This window comes from Suricata suricatta, chromosome 7, assembly GCF_006229205.1.
Source record: "Suricata suricatta isolate VVHF042 chromosome 7, meerkat_22Aug2017_6uvM2_HiC, whole genome shotgun sequence".
Taxonomy (NCBI): domain Eukaryota; kingdom Metazoa; phylum Chordata; class Mammalia; order Carnivora; family Herpestidae; genus Suricata; species Suricata suricatta.
Genome location: NC_043706.1, coordinates 33,435,829 through 33,456,030, shown reverse-complemented (window position 1 = coordinate 33,456,030; position 20,202 = coordinate 33,435,829). Strand labels below are relative to the sequence as shown.

Below are 20,202 nucleotides of genomic sequence, written 5' to 3'. Positions count from 1 at the left end.
GGAGCTGCGGCGCTCGTCCCGGAGCCGCCCCTCAGCCGGGCCCCGCACCCGGGCCTCGCGTCCCCGCTGGGTCTCCACCCTCACCTTGGTCGCCTCCTTTACTCCACATTCGCCCTTCTTCCATCCCTCTCTCCTGCAGTGCTTGCGCTCCAGGCCCGGAAGAAAAGGACCAAGGCCAAGAAGGACAAAGCCCAAAGGAAGTGAGTCTTGTACCCCGACATCCCATTCTTTGGATTTCCTCCCGCACCACCTCTCCTCTGGTTTCTCCTCTTGAACGTGCGCCGGGTTTGGGCGCCCCGCGGCCCCGGCCACATGGCCTCGGAGTGGCTTTGGAGGGTCGCACTCCGTGAACCATGCGGAACGGAGCTGATGTTGCCGAGGGCCCGGCCCGCTGGAAAGGGCTGTTGGAGGGAGGACCAGAGCCCGCCCAGGCCGTCAGCTCCCCAACTCCGGAGAGGAGGACGACCCCCACCCCCGGCCGCCCCCCTCCCGGGTCTGGGCCTCGCGACGGAGCTGGTGGATCATTATCAGCTTGTGAACTCTGCTCTCTCCCCCACCTGCTTCCCCGAGTCTTAAACTTGACTCCTACGCCTGCACCGCAGGCCGTCACGGAGTTCTTAAGTGAATTTTCCGCATTTTGGTCTGCCCGCCCCCTGCTCGCTCTTATAGGGGAAGGCACGGAGCTTTCCCCCGGGTCGGGCAACTTCCTGAGCCCGCACGGCGCGTCGCCTTCCTCGCGGTGGCAGGTAGACCCCTGCGTTTCACTTTCTCTTCTTTCAACACCTCCCGTCCTCGCGCTGAAGGCGGATGCCTTGTGGAGTGGGCCTCAAGGTAGTGACGGTCACGTTTTTTAGCCAGCGCTGGTTTGGAGGGTGAAATGTCCCATGTCCGGGTTTTACCTGCAGGATGCATAACCAGGGTTTCAGCGCTACTGTGGGAAACACAAAAAGTTGGTCACAGCTTAGAAACGCCCAGTAGAGGGCTTCTGCAAAGTGAGGTTTAATCTAAAGAACTTTTATCTTGTTCTAATGTTGAATTGCAGTGGCTTGGAAATTTGTATTGAGGGAAAAAAGTGCATCATTTTCTGGACACTTGTCCGTTTCCTTGATGTTAGGTGGAGTTGCGTCCAGTCTCCTCCTTGAGCTGATAAAAATGACCGTTTCTGAGGTTTCCTTAGGTTACCGTTCTGAATGATACTACCAGGTGAGTGGGTGGGTATGTGTGTGAGAGAGAGAGAGAGATTTTTGGTGACTACCTGATGTTTGAGAATGACACATAATGACTTCTGGCAATCGAGCTAAAGGGGTAGGTGACCTCACCTCTTGCTCCGTTTCTATCAGCTTTCTCATGAAATTTTTTATTTTGTAAAGTGTTTGGTAACCAACATATTTAAATGTGAGTTTATCTACATGTGTTTGCCTTGTGATCATCCACGTATGGGTTATTTCAAAACCATTATTTATTAAAATTTTTAAAACTTTTTTTGGGGGAGAGAGAGTGCAAGCAGGGAGGAGCAGAGACAGAGAGAGGGAGGGAGACACAGAATATGAAGCAGGTTCCAGGCTCTGAGATGTCAGTACTGAGCCAGAAGTGGGGCTCGAACTAACGAACCATTGAGATCATGACCTGAGCTGAAGTCAGACGCCCAGCCAACTGAGCCACTCAGGCGCCCCTCAAAACCAGTTTTTAATCCCAGATTGGTTTAATGGAAACAGCCAAGGAGCTAACCTGGTTCTTGTCTGCAGTGGGAATTTAAGTGTTACTCTTTTTTTGTATGTGCCTTAGTTTTGTTATTCCCTGTGGAGCAGATATGAATGTGCTGTAAAACGTTGTGGTTTCTACTAATGTAAAGAGATGGTAATTTTGTTATTCACTGTATTATTGAGAAGTGATCTGTCTTGATCTCTCCACACAGAAACTAATTTTCGATTAACCTGAATCATTCTATGACTTGGGAGGAAAATGTATGTAGGTGATCATATATATGTATATAAATATATAGATGTATTTTTAAAGTGGGCTTCACGCACAGTGTGGGGCTTGAACTCACGACCCTGAGATCAAGAGTTGCATGCTTTACGAACTGAGTGAGACAGACACCCCATCATCTATTTTTAGCACCAGAAAATCATTACTTTGGATTATCTGTTTAAACCATATGCTTTATTTCTGAAGCCGAGTATATGTGCTTTGGATTCTCTGTTATCCTTCATTCACTGCTGGGTAATTTGTGTTCATTATTTCCAGACTTGGCACAAAAGCAAGTGAGTAGTACAGATAATCCAACAGTTATTTTACTGAATATTTCATTTTGTACAGCTTTAACTCCTGAAATTTTATGTAAATGAATGACTTTCATTTACTTGTAGTTTCAGAGGTGTTTTATTTTTCTCTTCAGTTAATGGTTTTTCTTGACAATGTTATCTTTCTTTTTGTTGTTGTTTTTTTGTTGTTTCTCCAGCCTCCTCTTAAGTAGCTGAAATGTCTAATTAACTTGGTTAGAATACTGTGTCAGAAATTCAAGCTCTCACCTGACTCAGGTAACTTGACCCTGTTCTGTGACTCCTGACTGCACTCTGGACTTGTAGTCCTTTTGCAAAGGCAAGCTGCTAGTTTCCAGATTGGTCAGGGAGAAGGTCTGAAGAAGAAGCCTGCATAGAATTTGGTCTTCCGAGTGAGTCAGATCTGGTTTGAATTGCGATTTTGCCACTTTTTAGCAGTTTGACCTTGGATAATTTAGTTAAGGAACTGGTCTTGGCTTAGTCATGATGACAACTGAGAAGTTAGAAAAACCAAGCATTTGGGGCCCCAGAGTGGCTCAGTTGGTTAAGCGTCCAACTTCAGCTCACATCATGATCACACAGTTCGTGGGTTCAAGCCCCATGTTGGGCTCTATGCTGACAGCTCAGAGTCTGGAGCCTGCTTTGGATTCTGTGGACCCTCCCCCACGTGTGCTCTGTCTCCTGTCTCTCAAAAATGACTAAATGTTAAACAATTTAGAAAAAAGAAAAACCATGCATTTAAATGAAAAAATTTAGACTTTTGGAAGTAAAACTGTAAGTAACATCTTAGTAATTTGGTCATGGTGTGGTACAGGTGGAAAGGATTTCAGTCCCCTGATTTTGTAGATCTGAAAACTAGGACCTACACACATGAAATAATCATGTCTGTGGAGCTACAGCCGGATGTAGCAGGGTCAGAACAGGAGCAAGGGCCCCTGCCTTCCAGCATGGTGCTATTCCGTATTTGTTTCCTTTGGGCCCTTTCACCGTGCTGGAAGATTTGACCTGGGGAATTTTCAGTTGTCTTGAAGAATTTTGTCTCCATTTCACCTTTTCAGACACTGTACTCTTGTTTACTAAAATTAACTAGTTGGTGATAAACTCTGTTTGATTTTACAGATAAGGAAATTGAGATTTTCCAGATTACTTACATAGAAAATTGTAAAGCGAGGATTCAACCCCAGGTCTGACCTACCCCAAATCCCTGGGTACTAACCATTGCTATCTCCAAGTGACAGTTCCTTCTGATGTGTCTCAGGACAAAGTAGAAACTGAGCAAACTTAGGTGCCTCGGGATGCGTGGGTTAAAGTTGAAGTATCCTTTCATAGCCGCCTGCCGTAACTCTAAAAGGATACAACAGTTCTCTATCTGCCTTTGGTCATTCAGTTTTCAATATATATACCAATAGGAGTGTGCCTTTATCTGTTTGTCATAAGCTGTGTTATAAAGTATAACTGTGTTCTAATTTAACACAGTTTATATTGGCTTTTCACATTTTTTTAATTAAAATTTTTTTAATCTTTATTTTTGAGAGAGAGGCAGAGTGTGAGCAGGGGAGGGACACAAAGAGAGGGAGACACAGAATCTGAAGCATGCTCCCGATACAGGGCTCAAACTCACAGACTGCGAGATCACGACCGGAGCCGAAGTTGGACGCTTAACCAACCAAACCACCCAGGCGTCCCATTTTTCATATTATTTCTGTGGAACATAATTCCAGAGTGGCATTCATATCTAATAATTCCTTAGCTTAGGAAGTTACTTTGGACAGTAATTAAAGAACTGGGTTTACTATAAATATGGTAGTAAAATGATTTGAGCTGGAAAAGAGATTTTTGCTTATGTTAGCACTCACCGATCTATGAAGTCAAAGGAGAGCTGGCTTTATTTCCTAAAATTCAAAAAAATCTAATTGTCATGTTGAAAATTTAGAAGAAAACATAGTTGAAAAAAAATTTTTTTAATTTTTATTTATTTTTGAAAAAGCGAACATGAACAAGGGAGGGGCAGGGAGAGGAGGGGTGGACAGAGGGTCCAAAGTGGGCTCCGCACTGACAGCAGTGAGCCTGATGCGGTGCTTGAACTAACAGGGCAGATCATGACCTGAGCCACAGTCCAACGCTCAACTGACTGAGACGCCTAGGCACCCTGATAGCTGAAAACTTCTAAAATTCTAATCCAGTATTTTTTAAGTTAAATGGTATTGGATGCTTTTTGTACATAACAGTGTGCCTTGGAAATTAATTCCCTATCCATTCCTTATAGTGTGGCCTTATTATTTTTTTAAGGTCTGCCTTTTTCACTAAGGCTTAGAAATGGTTCTGTATCAGGACACAGTGAGTAGCTTCATCTAGAAAGCATTCCATTAAATTGGTGTATCATAATTTATTTAAGTTAAGACAAAAAGGGAATCATTGGGTATACTTTTCCCTGGCTAACCTCTGAATGTTTTTCACACCACGAAATATTCCATATGCTTTTAAATGTTCCAGTGTACATTGGTTCCAGTTTTTCGCAGTTCACAGCGAAGATGAATAATCTTTTGGATAACCATTGCTCACATCAGTGTTTATTTTCTTAGGATAAATTCTTAGGAGCGAAATTACTGGTATGTACATTTTAAAGGTTTTTAAATTCATATTGTCAACAAAATTTTCTCCAGAAACATTTACTAGTTTAATTAGGAATTAACTAGTTTAGGGCGCCTGGGTCGCTCATTTGGTTAGGCTTCTCACTTTGGCTCAGGTCATGATCTCACAGTTTGTGGTATCGAGCTCCACCTTGGGCTCTGTGCTGACAGCTCAGCCTCAAGGCTGCTTCAGATTCTGTGTCTCTCTCTTTGTCCCTCCTCCACTCACACTTTGTCTTTTTCTCAAAAATAAACATTAATTTTTTTAAATTTTTTGTTTTATTTTTGAGACAGAGAGAGAGAGAGAGCACGAGCGAGCGTGAGTTGGAGAGGGGCAGAGATAGAGAGAGGCACAGAATCTGAAACCGGCTCCAGGCTCTGAGCTGTCAGCACAGAACCCAGTGCAGGAGTTGAACTCATGAACTGTGAGATCATGACCTGAGCAGAAGTCGGACGCTTAACCAACTACTTACTCAACCAGGCGACCCTCAAAAATAAACATAAAAACATTTTTTTTAGGGTCACCTGGGTGGAATTTAAGAGGAATTAACTAGTTTAATTTTCATTCATTAAACAGATAATTTTTTTAATGTTTTTTATTTATTTTTGAGAGACAGAGAGAGTGCGAGCAGGGGAGGGTCAGAGAAAGAGGGAGATACAGAATCAGAAGCAGGCTCCAGGCTCTGAGCTGTCAGCACAGAGCCTGACGCGGGGCTCAAATCCATGAACTGTGAGATCATGACCTGAGCTGAAGTCGGACGCTTAACTGACTGAGCTACCCAGGCGCCCCTAAACAAACAATTTTTGAACACCTCCTGTATCCCAAGCAGTTTTCCATACTTGTTATATACATCAGTGAAAGAAAAACATCTTTGTCCTTGGGAACTTTATTTTTATGGGGGTTGGGGACAGAATAAACAATGCTCATAAGTAAATAACATAGTATGCGAGCCCCTAAGTTGGAAAACTGGAGGAAGATAAGGGGAACTGAGGAGTGGAGATGGGGGTGCAATTTTAAATAGGGTGATTGAAGCCACTTGGGAAGGTGGCACTTGAAGGCGATGAATGAAGGACTGCTCCAGGCAGAGTGTAGGAAGTGGGAATATTCGTGCACATCCTGCTTGGCCACCGGAACTGGGCAGTGTTAACTTGAAAAAGCTCCCCAGATTTGGTAATCTATAAATATCTTGTTTTAATTTCTTTTGTTACCAATCAGGTTGACCATTTGTGGGATGTGTTTACTGGCCTGTTTCTGTCTTTTACCCATTTTTATATTGGGTTATTGATCATTTTCTTGATCTTAAGAGCTATTAAGAAGAATATACCTTTTGTCAGGGCCCCTGGGTAGTTCAATCAGTTGAGCCTCCAGCTTCTGCTCAGGTTATTATCTCATGGTTTGTGAGTTCAAGCCCTGCGTTGGGCTCTCTGTTGCTATCAGTATAGAGCATGCTTCGGATCCTATGTCTCCTTCTCTATCTGCATCTTCCCTTACTCATGCTCTGTCTCTCCCAAAAATAAACAAACATTTAAAAATTAAAAAATATACCTTCTGTCATGTGGCAAATTTATATTTCTCAGATGGTTAGCCTTTCTAATTTCATTTATTGGTTTTTTTTTTTAAATGTGGCCAGTTTGTCTTTGTCTGTGGGCCATACCCAATCTCATCTGCTTTTTATCTTTGAAATTTGCAATGTCAATTATCATCTTAAAAAAGTATTATTTTTAATTGTGATTCCATTAAAGTACATGCTTGCAAAATTGCATTTTTAGAATTGTGGTTGTTAGAAATCGTTTCTTGTTCTCTTTTCTACCTCAGTAAGTTTATATATGTTAGTAAATTTTGTTTTTACTTTAGTCTTTCTGCTACAGTGAGGACCAGAGGCTTGCCAAATTACTATGTTCCTTTAGATTACTTAAAACCAGAAACTTATGTAAGTGCTGAAGTGGTGGGTGCTTAGGAACTCCTTTATTAAAAATGAAGAAAGGATAGGCTGGTCAAGCAGACTCAGTTTCTACTATAATTTTTAGATGTGGCAAGGTAAATGAGGCAAGGTTTTTCCCCATCATACATGAACTTTTTGCTCCATGTTCGCCAGATTTTCTCTATTATGAATGCTAGTTTGCAGACTAATTTTATTTTTATATTGCCTAATGTATCATTTTAATGATTCTCTCACTGAAACTGAATTAAATCCAAGCAAGTACAAAAATGCAGATAGCCAAGAGATTTTTTTGAACTCTTTCTTTCTAGTATGATGCAAATAATGATTTAGCTAAACAGAGATAGATAGCTAGATATATTTATAATCTTATACATTTTTTCTTTGAATTTGAGATGCAGTCAGTTTTAAATTACACCGTTTTACATACCACGTCAAGAAAAAATACTACCAATTAAACTGATACACCTTTCATTGTAAGATATGCCTTGATTTCAGAGATGAGGGAATAGTGAGAAACTTACTTGTGTTTGAATTTGTGAAATGTAGTAATTCCAGTGATGTAGCATTGGCATATTACTGTCTTTTTAAAAGTTTAATTGTGGGGGTACCTGGGTGGCTGTCATTTATGCTCCTGACTCTTGGCTCATGTCATGAATCCGCGGTTCCTGAGACCAAGCTCCGAGTGATGCTCCATGCTGCTTGGGATTCTCTCTCTCTGCCTGTCTCTTTCAAAATAAAGTTTTTTTGTGGAAATTTTCAAATATATCCAAAAAAGTAGCAAAATAAACTTTAAAAAAATGTTTATTGGGGCGCCTGGGTGGCTCAGTCGGCTAAGCCTCCGACTTCGGCTCAGGTCAGATCTCACGTTCATGGGTTCGAGCCCCGCGTCAGGCTCTGTGCTGACAGCTAGCTCAGAGCCTGGAGCCTGCTTCTGGTTCTGTGTCTCCTCCTCTCTCTGCCCCTCCCCCTCTCATGCTCTGTCTCTCTCTGTATCAAAAATAAATAAAACATTAAAAAAATGTTTATTTATTTCGAGAAAAAGAACGAATTGGGGAGGGACAGAGAGGGAGGGGGAGAGAGAGAATCCCAAGCAGGCTTCGTGCTGTCAGTGCAGAGTGATGTGGGCTTGAGCCCATGAACCCCAAGATCATAACCTGAGCCAAAATCAAGAGCTGGACGCTTAACTGACTTAGCCACCCAGGTGCCCTGCAAAATAAACTTTTGTGTATCCATCTCAATCAACTTCAGCAGTTACTATCTATGGTCCATGTTTCATCTTTATCTTTTTTCTGCTCTACTCTATTTTATCTTTTTTTTTTAGTTTTTAGTTTTTTATTTTAGAGATACAGTGTGAGTGATGGAGAGGGGCAGAGGGAGAGAGAGAGTGAGAGAGAGGGAATATGTTAGACAGGCTCCATACTCAGCATGGAGCCTAACGTGGGGCTAGATCTCATAACCATGGCATCATGACCTGAACTGAAATCAAGAGTTGAATGCCCAACCAACTGAGTCACCCAGATGCCCTTAAAATATGGACTCTTAATTTTCAAAACATAGCTACAGTACTAATAATACACTCAAAATTATTTATTGAGAGGGAGAGAGTGTATGTACACGCACCTGTGCGTGGAGAGAGTGGCAGAGAGAGAATCCCAAGCAGGCTCCACACTCGGCACAGAGCCTGGTGTGGGGCTGGATCTCATGGCCTGAGCTGAAATCAAAAGCTTAACCAACTGAGCCACCCAGGCGCCCCTACACTTAAAATTTTTTGAAACAAGTTATTAATAGCAAATACCCAATCAGGGTTCAGATTTCCCTCCTAATTTTAAGTTTGTTTGAATCAGGATTCATAAGGTCATTATATTGCTGTTGTTTGAAGTCTCTTTGGGTTTTTTTCTATAGGTTCCTCATGGGTTATTTTTCCTTGTAAATCTGTTTTTGCTAGACTGCATCATAAGTGGCACTATATACTTGGACCAGGAGACACCTACTGAAGGGTTAACTTTTTATGATGTTAGCAGCCACTGATCATTGCCTAGATCTATTTATTTTATTTAGGGTTGCAAAATGGTAATATTCTGTTCTTTAAGTTACTAATTGTATACTTCTCTGAAAAGGAACTTTACCTCATTTCTTTGGTATAACCCGGAGAGACACTTTATATATGTAAGACACAGGATAAATACTTGTACTTTCCAAATTTCATGTAACGAGTTAGATTCCTAGCATCCTCCAAAATGACCAGTAATGATTTATTTTAATGTGAACCCACAGATGTAAACATATTTGTAGTTCAATCCATTGGAGTTGGGGGGTTTTTTTCCTGGTACAGCTTTCTGGAGTTACAATTTACCTACCATGAAATTCACCTGTTAAACATGTACAACTCAGTGGTTTTTAGTATGCCCACAGAGTTGTGCAGCCATCACCATAATCTAATAAGTTTGAAACATTTCTGTCACCCCAAAAGAAACCCTTTTCCATTAGTTATCACTCCTTGTTAGCCCCCTATAGTACCCCACCCCCAACCTTAGGCAATGACTAATCTACTTTGTGTCTTTGGATTTGCCTAGTCTGGACATTTCATATAAAGGGAATCCTACAGTAAGTGGTCTTTTGTGACTGGCTTCTTTAACTTAGCATAATGTTTTCAACATTCATGCATTTTGTAGTATGTATAGTTGTTATTTTTATTGATCGTCCTGTCTTTAGCCAGTTGGAGTCTTTTCACGAATGGCCCAGCCCCAAAGTCTGAAGCATCTTTGACAGCTCTTTCACTGTTTGGTATGACAGTTTGTCCAGACTTACCTTGTACGCTTTCTGCCCCAGACCAGAAAGTAGCCCTTTCTCTAAGAAGCTTTTCAGTAGGAAATGGAATTTCAAGATCACAATTTAAGGCCCTTAAGTGCTTGTTCTTACTGGGTTAGTCATTGTGCCTAGGCCTTTTCTGTGTTGGTGCTAGGAAATAAGTTGTGTTGTTTTCTTTTTTAAAAAAACCATGAGTTTATGTTATACATAAAAATCAAGTTAAATGACCCGTGATTTTACATCTCCGTCTCTCGGCTCCCCCACTGAAAGCCCCTTATTCTAAACAGCACCCACATGGCCACTCGTTTTCTTTTTCCCAGTGTCAGAATGACAGTGCCAACACCACCACCAACAACATGATTATTGGAGAAAGCTAATGATTTGTTGTTGTTTTTAAATTTTAGGGTATATTTCACTAGTGATATAGAGTCAAATTATTGAGTTCTAAAGTTACGTGGGCCAGTTTCTTGCTGTGTAATTATATTACACCTGGCTAACAGATTCATTTGTGATTTTGCTTTCATTTTACGTCATCTTTGGCATTAAGATTCCAAGTTGTACAGAATTTGGGTCATCTTTGTTCTTAATTTAAAATGAGTATCATATGTAATTTGTGATGGGGTTGATTTATTTTTAGAATATGGCTTCTAAAGCATACTCTAATAAGTAAGCCAGAAGGAAATGGAGATTATTAGTGTGTGGAGTGGGCCGTCTCTGTATCTGGAGAAGAAAAGACTTCTTAGCTCTTGCTTGTCCTGTGAGATGAGTCTAGGGTTACCAGGACTTGGGATTTTTTCCAGAGACCCTGGAAATCTTTGTTTTTGTGTAATTCTCCATATTATTTTATACTCACAACTATTCTGATTTTCCTCCTTTTTTTTCAACCATTGTAAACAAAAATTTAAGGGCAAGATTTGGCTTACAGTTTGCTGTTTGTAATTTTGGCCATAGATTCTGAACAGGGTGAAGGTTAGGCATTAATAGGCCTAATTAATAGACTTAATACTATCTCAAGTACCCTTTCCTAAAGTTATAGTAAGCACATCTATGGAGGAGCCCTCTCATACTGGAGAATTAACTTTGAGAGTTTGAAAAAACCCTGTGATCATCTATGAAGACTGGAGTATCCAGTTTTTCAACTCCTTTGAGAATGATTTCAGAAAGTTATCAGAAGCCACAGAATAAGTTAAATATACTTTGTTCATTTTCAGAGAAGTACAGTGGTCCAGGACACAAAAGTCCATTGGCAGGAGCTAGATAAATAAAAGGAGCGTTCATTTGTACCATGACGCCCTCAGTTCTATAGATGAAGACTAAGGCTAGGGGTAATTTGTTGCTGTTGGGAAATACATTTATTGGTGGCTTAAAAACCTTCAACAGTTTTAGAGTAGTTTATCACGAAGGTCAAGAACATTTAATACATAAGAGTTGTATGATACAGATGAGAATTGTCACCCACAGTGGTGAACAAACACCAGAGCCCTGAGGTTTGGTGTTGGGAGGTCCCATGAATCACAACGGTGACCTTTGTGTATTTAATTTACTCAGATTCTAAAGTCTTTGTTCTGAGTGGCTAGGCATTTTTTCAAAGCTTGCCAGTACTTTGGGGGTGATTTTGTGAACTTTTCTTTCTTGAAATAAGATAGCCTTATTTTGTAACTTATTATAAATGTAATTCATGGCAACTGTATCTTCGCCTTCACTTTGCTCTTAATTGTAGTGCTGCTCCAGCTTGACAAGGTTCTTGACTGTCCTCTCAGCTTCGGAGTTCGATCAAAGATGTCAGCTGCTTTTTACACATGAGCTTGGTGGCAAGCTTTGTTGATACTCCTTTTCTCTTCTTTGACTACCTATGAAATTGCTTGTATGCTTTTTACCAAAAAGTGCTTGTCCTTTTGAATCACACAGCCCAGGTTTGTTTGCCTCCAACTCCATCTCTAGGTGAACTTGGGCAATGTCATTTGACCTCTCTGAGTCTGACTTGCCTTATCTGTAGGTGGTAAGATTTTGAGGGTGAAATCGCATATGAGTGCCTAGCCTCGTGCTGAGCTAGAGTAAAGTACTTTGGTGGTTACCCCCTTCCCCATGCTAGCTTTCAAAGGATTTACCTTTGACTTTTATGGGACATTTTTTATTACTCATGCATCAAACTAATGGTTTTAACTTATCTGTTGGTATTTCCTCTATATGGATCTAGATAAAGTCTAATTTGAAGTATAGCTACCTAAAGGTCAAGGATAGTTTATATTTAATTAACACCTGATAAACTTAGGCACTCAAATTTTTATTTTGATAGTGCCAAAGCCAGTATGTCTCAGAAGTTAACTTCACCTTGTCAGTTTTCAGAAGAAAGAAATGCCTATCAGGAAAAATATATATGGAAAAGTAGTGGGAGAATTTGAGTACTTATTAATCTCTCCTGTGTTTAGGTGCTGAAACTTAAAATAGTATCTTGTTAAGTTTTTGCATTAGATCAGGTACTTGAGAAGAGGTGCAAAGGTGATTTGAAGCACCATTAGCTCTTCCCTATAAGAGATTTATGATTTTGTTTTCAAGTTTATTTATTTTGAGAAAGACAGAGACAGTACGAGTGAGGGAGGGGCAGAGAAAAGAGGGAGACAGAGAATCACAAGCAGGCTGGGTGCTGCCAGAACAGAACCCAACACAGGGCTTGAACTCCCGAAACCACGAGTTCATGACCTGAGCCAAAACCAAGAATCAGATTCTTAACCACCTGAGCCACCCAGGCACCCTTAAGTTAATTTATTTTGAGAGAGCAAATAGGGGAGGGGCAGAGAGAGAGAGAGAGAGAATCGAGGCTCCACAGAGCAAGACTGTGAGATTGTGACCTGAGCCGGCACCAAGAGTCAGACATTTAACAAACTGAGCTATCCAGGTGCCCCAGGAGGCTTATGATCTTAAGGGAGATGAGGATGCAAATAGATTTTTCTCTCCATCTATATTGGTTTTCCAGGGTTACTGTAACAGTGTCACAAACTGAGTGACTAAACCCACAAAAATGTATCATCTCAGTTCCGGAAGCTATGAGTCTGAAATCAAAGTGTGAGCAGGGGTTGGTTCCATCCGAGGACTCAGAGGGAATGATCTGTTTCAGGCCACTGTCCTTGTCTTGAAGATAGCCATTTTCTCTCCATGTTTATGCTGCTGCATCATCATCATCATCATCTTCCCTCTGTGTGTCTCAATTTGTGTCCAAATTTCCCCTTTTTATGAGGACAGTAGTCCTATTGGATTAGGGCTCATTCTAATGACTTCATCTTAATAACTTGTTTACCTATATGAAGATCCTGTCACCAAATTAAGTCATGTTTTGAGATATAGGAGGCTGGGACTCAGTGTAGCTTTTCGGGGTGAGGGGGGACACAATTCAACCCTTAACACAGTCAGTCTCTAGGAGACAGTTCTCTGCATTAGGAGATCCTACAATTTTTTATTCTTCACAGTTGAAAGAAATGAAGATTAAAGTTTACAGGTAAGTAAACTAGAGTTACTAGAGTGCTTTTCATTGTCCACTTTTAGTTTGCCTTTTTTTAGTTATGTATTTTAGAGGGAGAGAGAATCCCAAGCAGGCTCCACACTCAGCTCAGAGCCTGACACAGTGATTGATCCCATGACCCTAGGATCATGACCTGAGATAAATCAAGAGTCGGATGCTCCATCGACTGAGCCACCCAGGTGTCCCTAGTTTGTCTTTTGAAGTCAGACCTGAATCATTTTAAGACCCAAAACACATCCTCAAATCTGTTCTTCCTTCTGTATTTCATTTATTTTGAATCATTTCAGAGTAAACTCCAGCATCTCTCACCTCTTTACTCACATGTCACAACCCTATTTAAAATGATGTCACTGTACTCTTGTCCTCTTACCTTGATTTTTCTTCGTAGCCCTTCTCATAGCCTGACATTACAGAATACGTATCTCCCTGAGAGACCTTGAGAATAGGACTGTAATGAGACTTTGCTGTCCCGGCATTAGCTACTCACTAGCAGAAACTCAAGAACCAGATAGATTCAGATATTTGGGGCTATTTTTTGTTAACCTCCTGCTCAAATGTAAGCATGATGAAGGAAAACCTGGACTATTTTTTTTTCTTTTTGTTCATGGCTTCATTTCCAGTGCCTAGAAAAGTACTTGACATCCTTACAAGCACTTTTAGCGGTAAAAATCAGTTGACTAACGAACAGATATGTGCTTATTCCTTTTTCCTTATTTCCTACATGCAATGCTAAAATTTCTGTATCAGGCCCTGTACCAAGCATAGTATAAGCATAACCTGTATGTTCTCTATAAGGTACATTTTTTTCCTGCCCTCTTTGTACACACTGGGCAGCTGAAGGACAAAGAGCTTCCTGAATTAGTAATTTATCCAGGCATGGAGCTCTGGCAAACTATAGAGCCAGGATCAAACCTAAGTCTCTTGGCATCAGAGACCTTGGCTATTGTAACTACTACCTTGCCAGTGTCACTGTATCTTTGCTTTCTACTCCCCACTACCTTTTACCACCTTCTTGACAAAGGTATTTTTCTAAAGCACTGTTTTTATAGGGTTGCTTTCTGCTTAAATGTCTTAATGACTTCCATATATAAAATCCTCAGTGCTTGACATTTAAGGATCTTCACAACCTCCTTTAGGGGACTTGTTGGAGGGGGGGGTTGTGTAATAGACAATTGGAGGATGAGTGCAATAATACCTAGTGATGAAAGAGAAGAAACGTGCCTCTTATGTATCTCTTTTTCTGGTCATTTGGGATACAGGCATTGAGCAAAAATAAAGTTTGTCCTCAGGAGACTGACATTCTGGGCGTGTGAGAAGAAATACAATAAAATGTCAAGTACTGAAGAAAAATAAAGTAGGGTAAGGGGGGAGGGGAGGGCATATAGCCAACTACTGTTTTATGTAGAAGTGTCAAGAAAGTTATCTGAAAAGGCGGCACCTTAACACAGACCTAAAGAGATGTGGTCAGAGAGATGGGTTTATGGGCCAGTGAAAAGTTGGATCATGAAAGACCTTGTAAGACCATTGTGAAAACATGTTTTGAGTGTAGTAGTTGCCAGGTAATGGTGGTTTAGTAAAAACACCAGTTGTGTTTTTTTGTTTTTGTTTTTTAAATGTAATGAAGTCTGAAAGGCTGCCTGTGGAAGCCTAGGCTGCTGGGATTGGGAGATCACAGCATGCCATCTGGTGGTGGTTTATTGTAAATGTGGGTGAGCCTTCCACACAGTAAGCAGCCTCTACAGTAGTTTGTTTTGCCAGCTCAGACATATAAATGGAAAATTTGGATGCCTGAAGAAAGCTTTTGCTTATGAACTGTTTGAGAGTAAATTACATTTTCCCCCTTTACCCCTGAATAATTCAAGTATTGCTTTAAAACAAGGACATTCACTTATATAACCACAATTATCAAAATAAGAAATAAAGCATTAAAGAATATTATTTAATATGGATCTTATTGAAATTTTGCCAGATTTCCCAATGATCTTTATAGGGAAAAAAAGTTTTTTTTCTGGCCTACTCTCTAACCTAGGATTGTGCATTGCATTTAGTTTTTATGCCTCTTAAATCCAGAACTGGTCCATGGCCTGCCTTTGTCTTTCCTGGCATTGATAGTTTTGAAAAAATAAAGGCCATGTATTTTTTAGAGTGTCCTCAGTTTGGGTTTGTCTGTTTCCTCATGATTCAGATTATGGTTGTTGGTACCACCTAAGTAGATCTTCTGGTGAATCATCAGCAGACACATCATCTCTGTCCCAGTGGTGGTGGTGACTACCAAACTGTTTCAGCATAATATTATGGTTTTCTCTTTTGTAAATCAGAAGTTCTTTGTGGGGAGATACTTTGACCTGTGTAAATAACCTTTCCTCCTTGAATTTCACTTTTTAGTATCCATTGTTGATTCTTGCCTGAGTCACATTAATACGACAGTTGTAAATGGTGATTACCTGGTTCTCCCATTTCCTTGTATACTTGTCAGCATTTTGTTATTAGAAAAAATTTTCCCTTTTCCTCGTTCATCATCCTAGTCATAACTATTGGTATGAATTTAGGGAGTCTGTTTTTATTCAGTGAGTTTGAATCCTCGTTATTTGATGCTCATATTCTTTCGTCTTTGGCCAGTGGGAGCCCCTTGAGGCTAGCACCTGTCTTTCAACAAGTCTCTTTCATTCTTTGAGTATTTGCACTTTCTAGCACAACAAAATGTTCCGGGTTCATCTTCTACTTTTCCTGTTCCGATCCTGAGATCAGTCCTTTCTCTAAGGAGCCCTGGTTTGGTTAATTTAGTTTAGTTTTGAGAGAGCAAAGGGGAGCGGGGGGCAGAGGGAGCATCTCAGACCAGTTCCGTGCTTGTCAGCACTGAGCCCAACAACGAGGCTCTATCTCACGAACTGTGAGATCATGGCCTGAGCTGAAATCCAGAGTCAGATGCTTGAACCGAGCCACCCCGGTGCCCCAGTCCTGGGGTTTACAAACCAAGATATGGATAGGATTTTAAGGTCTTAACATTTTTTATGTTGGACAGTATGTTGGCACAGTTGTAGGTCTGTGGCATCACAGTTCTTCCAGTGAAAACCGTAGGTGGCAGAACCTGTGATAACGTCATCATGGCTGTTGTTGGGGCAATGGTAATTAATACTGTGGTGAAATTCCGCATTTCTATCCTTGAAACAATACCGTTGTAGAATGTGTGCTTAATACATCACCTAAAATATTGAATACATGAAGACTCATTTAAATAATAATTTTCCCTAAGTTAATATATGTTTCCTACCTAATAACAGTATTCTGTTAAGAACTAAATCAGATTTTAACTTTTATGGAAAAATACAAATGTTAAGAATAATAAAAAATTCTGAAAAGTATAACAATATGGGTGGCATGGGAACTTCCCAGATATTTTAAATGGTCTGAAGTTATTATACTTAAAATTGCTTGATACTTATCCCTGAATAGACAAGACAATGGAACAAAATGGAGAATCCAAAAAGAAGTAAGTACCAGGGAATATAACACTATATAAGTTGTGTTTCAAACAAATTCAGAAAAAACTGGATTCCAACTGTTGTTGGACGAGCTGGGGTTAAAAAAAAGTTCTATTCTTCTTAACATAAATAATTAGAGATGGATCAAAGATTTAAATGAGCAAAAAGCTGTATATGTAAAGATTGAAATATTTTATCCCACAAGAGTAAAAACTGTATGCATGGCAAAAGGTAGAGTCAGGAGAGTCAAAACCAAAAATTTCGGCTCAGGTTATCATCTTAGCAGTTCCTGGGTTCGAGCCCCATGTCAGGCTCTGACAGTGCAGAACCTGGAAGCTGCTTCTGGATTCTGTGTCTCCCTTGCTCTCTCTCTCTCTCTCTCTCTCAAAAATAAACCATAAATTAATTAACTAATTATCTATCTATCTGATAGACCAGATGTCAAAAAAACACTTTTTATTCTTGAACAAATAACTCCTTTACAAGGAAATTCTGCTTCAACGCACTGGTGGTTTACATAAATAGAATTCATAACATACATGTACTAGATTTCTATAAGCCACAAGAAAATAATTTATTACCTATAGTTGCACCATGTCAGGAAAGTAGGTTTAATGCTTTTCTGTGTATCCCATTTTTTTAATGTTTGAAGTTACCAGCCACAGAAATCTAAATTTCCAACAAATTAGAAATAATAAATAATGCATCTGTATGGAATATTACTGTTTTTAAGCATGGGGCACCTGGTGGCTCAGTCAGTTAAGCATCCGACTTCGGTTCAGGTCATGCCTCACAGTCCGTTAGTTTGAGCCCCGCATCCGGCTCTGTGCTAATAGCTCAGAGCCTGAAGCCTGCTTCAAATTCTGTATCTTCCTTTCTCTCTGCCCCTCCCCCACTCATCTCTCTCTGTCTCTCAAAAATAAACGTTAAAATTTTTTTAAAAATAAAGAGGACACTTAACTGACTGAGCCACCCAGGTGCCCCTATCATGAAACACTTTTTAAAGTGTTCTGCCCTCCCCTTTCCGCAGTCTTGGGCCTGGTTCCTAAGGCAACTACCTGACCTGTTTCTTTGTAGCTGGTTGTTTGGTTTTATTTGAATTTAATTGGCATGTAGCATTATATTCATTTCATATTCTTCTGTTTAATGCACATCTCCATTGTGCTTATTGCTGTTTCTTGATTGATCAGCTTTACCTTATACCGTCAGTTCCTGCTATGATTTTTTAAATTTGAAATTGTGTTTGTTTGTTTATGGGGGGGGCAATGTGCAAGCTAGGGAAGGACAGAAGGAGAGGCAGAGGGAGAGGGAAGGACAGCCATGAGCCTGATGCAGGGTCCATCTCAAGACTGTGAGATCATGACCTGTGTCGAAATTAAGAGTCAGACATTTAACCAACTGAGCCACCCAGGTGCCCCAATTCCTACTTTGATTAAAGAAAATACACTTACCCTACCTCCACTCTCCCCTATCCTACAGCAGAGATATACAGTCTTACCACAGTATAAATTTAGAACATTTTTACCACTACCACCACCACCATCCCCCACCAAAAAAAAAAAAAAAAAAAAAAAAAAAGCTGAAACTGATTACCAGTCACTCACCTTACACCCTTCCCCCAGATTCTGGCAACTAATCTGTCTGTCTCTGAATTTGCCTATTCTGGACATTTCATGTAAATGGAGTAATATGGTAGGTGATCTTTTGTAGCTGACTTCTTTCACTTAGTGTAATGTTTTTAAGGTTCATCCATGTAGCAGTAGGTGTCAATACTTACTTTTCTTTTCATGGCTGAATAATATTCCATCATGGATATACATACTTTTATTTATCTGTGCATCAGTTGATGGACATTTCTGTTGTTTCCACTTTGGGGCTATTAAGATTAATGCTGTTGTGAATAATTGTGTACAGTTTTTTGTGTGTGGGCACATGTTTTCATTTCTGGATGTATACCTAGATAAGTAGAATTATTGTGTCATATGGTAATTCTAACATTTAACATTTTGAGAAACCAACAGACTTCCAAAGTTTATGTTTTTTCACATTTCCATGAGTAATGTATGAGTGTTCCAATTTCTCCACATCCCCACCACCACTTCCTGTTTCTTGTCTTTTTTGATAAGAAATTATCAAAATTTCTGTTAGCCTAACAGATATGAGGTGATATCTCATTATGGTTTTGATTTGCATTTCCCTGATGATTAGTGATGTTGCACACATTTTCATGTATCTGTTGGCCATCTCTCTGTCTTTGGGAAAGTGTCTAGTCAGGTCTTCTTTTAGAAGATATAAATTTTTTTTAATTGAATTTTTTCCCTATTGAGTTTTATGAATTCTTTAGTAGTTTAGATATTAGCCCCCTGTCAGATACATGATTTACAAATATTTCCTCTCATTCAGTAGCTTGCCTTTCATTTTGTTGATGGTTTCCTTTGCTCTGCAGCTTTTTAGTACAATGTAGTCCCACTTATTTATTATTGCTTTTGTTGTATTTACTTTTGGTGTCAAGAAATCATCAAAACCTTGGCCAAGGAGTTTACCACCTATGTTTTCTTCTAGTAGTTTTATGGTTTCTGGTCTTATGTTTTAAGTGTTTAATCTATTCGTGTATGGTGTAGGATAGTGGTCTAGTTTCCTTCTTATGCCTAAGACTGTCTAGTTGTCCCAGCATCATTAATTGAAGAGACTGTTCTTTCCCCCATTGTATATTCATGACTCTTTTGTCATAATAAACTAATTGAAATTCATATAAGTGTGGATTTATTTCTGGGTTCTCTATTATGTTCCACTGATCTTTGAATCTGTTTTTATACCAGCACCATACTGTCTTGACCACTATAGCTTTGTAATGTAGTTTGAAATCAAGGTGCATGAAACTTTCAGCTTTGTTGTTTTTTCTCAAGATTTTTGGTTATTTGGGCTTTTGTTTTTTTACAGTTCCACAGAAAATTTCAGGATTATTTGTTTTATTTCTTTCAAAAAAGCTGTTGGAATTTTGATGGGGATTGCATTGAATATGTAGATTGCTTTAGGTAGTATGGACACATATTTAATCAACAATATTGATTCTTCTAATCTGTGAATATAGACTGTCTTTACATTTATTTGTGTCATTTTCATTTTCTTTCATTAATGTTTTGTTGTTTTCAATATACAGATGTTTTGCCTCCTTGTTAAGTTTATTCCTAGGTATTTTATTCGATACAGTTGTAAATGATGTCATTTTCTTAATTTCTCTTTCTGATAGTTCATTATTATATAGAAACACAACTAGTTTTTGTGTGTTGGTTTTGTATTCTGCAATTGAACTGAATTCTGTTTTTTGACGGAGTCTTTAGGTTTTTCAATATATAATCTCACGTTATCTGCAAATACTGACAGTTTCACTTATTCCTTTCCAATTTAGATACCTTTCATTTCTTTTCCTTGCCTAATTTTTCTGGCTAGGCCTTCCAGTACAATGTTGAATAGAAGCAATGAGATGAGCATCCTTGTCTTGTTCCTAATCTTAGAGAAAAGGCTTTCTTGCTATTGAAT

At 39.6% G+C, this 20,202-nt stretch overlaps 1 protein-coding gene and 1 long non-coding RNA gene across 2 annotated transcripts in view; one reads left to right on the top strand and one right to left on the bottom strand.

Annotated features, from left to right (window-relative positions):
* Positions 1-234, bottom strand: part of LOC115295472 — a 64,297-nt gene extending 64,063 nt beyond the window's left edge. Inside the window, exon 1 of the long non-coding RNA XR_003910418.1 lies at positions 85-234. This is a non-coding gene — a long non-coding RNA (uncharacterized LOC115295472). The remainder of the gene's footprint in view (positions 1-84) is intronic.
* SRPK1 (SRSF protein kinase 1) overlaps positions 1-20,202 on the top strand; it is a 61,879-nt gene that overhangs the window by 371 nt on the left and 41,306 nt on the right. Inside the window, 1 exon segment of the mRNA XM_029943354.1 lies at positions 2-200. Coding sequence (XP_029799214.1) covers positions 2-200 — 199 coding nt within the window.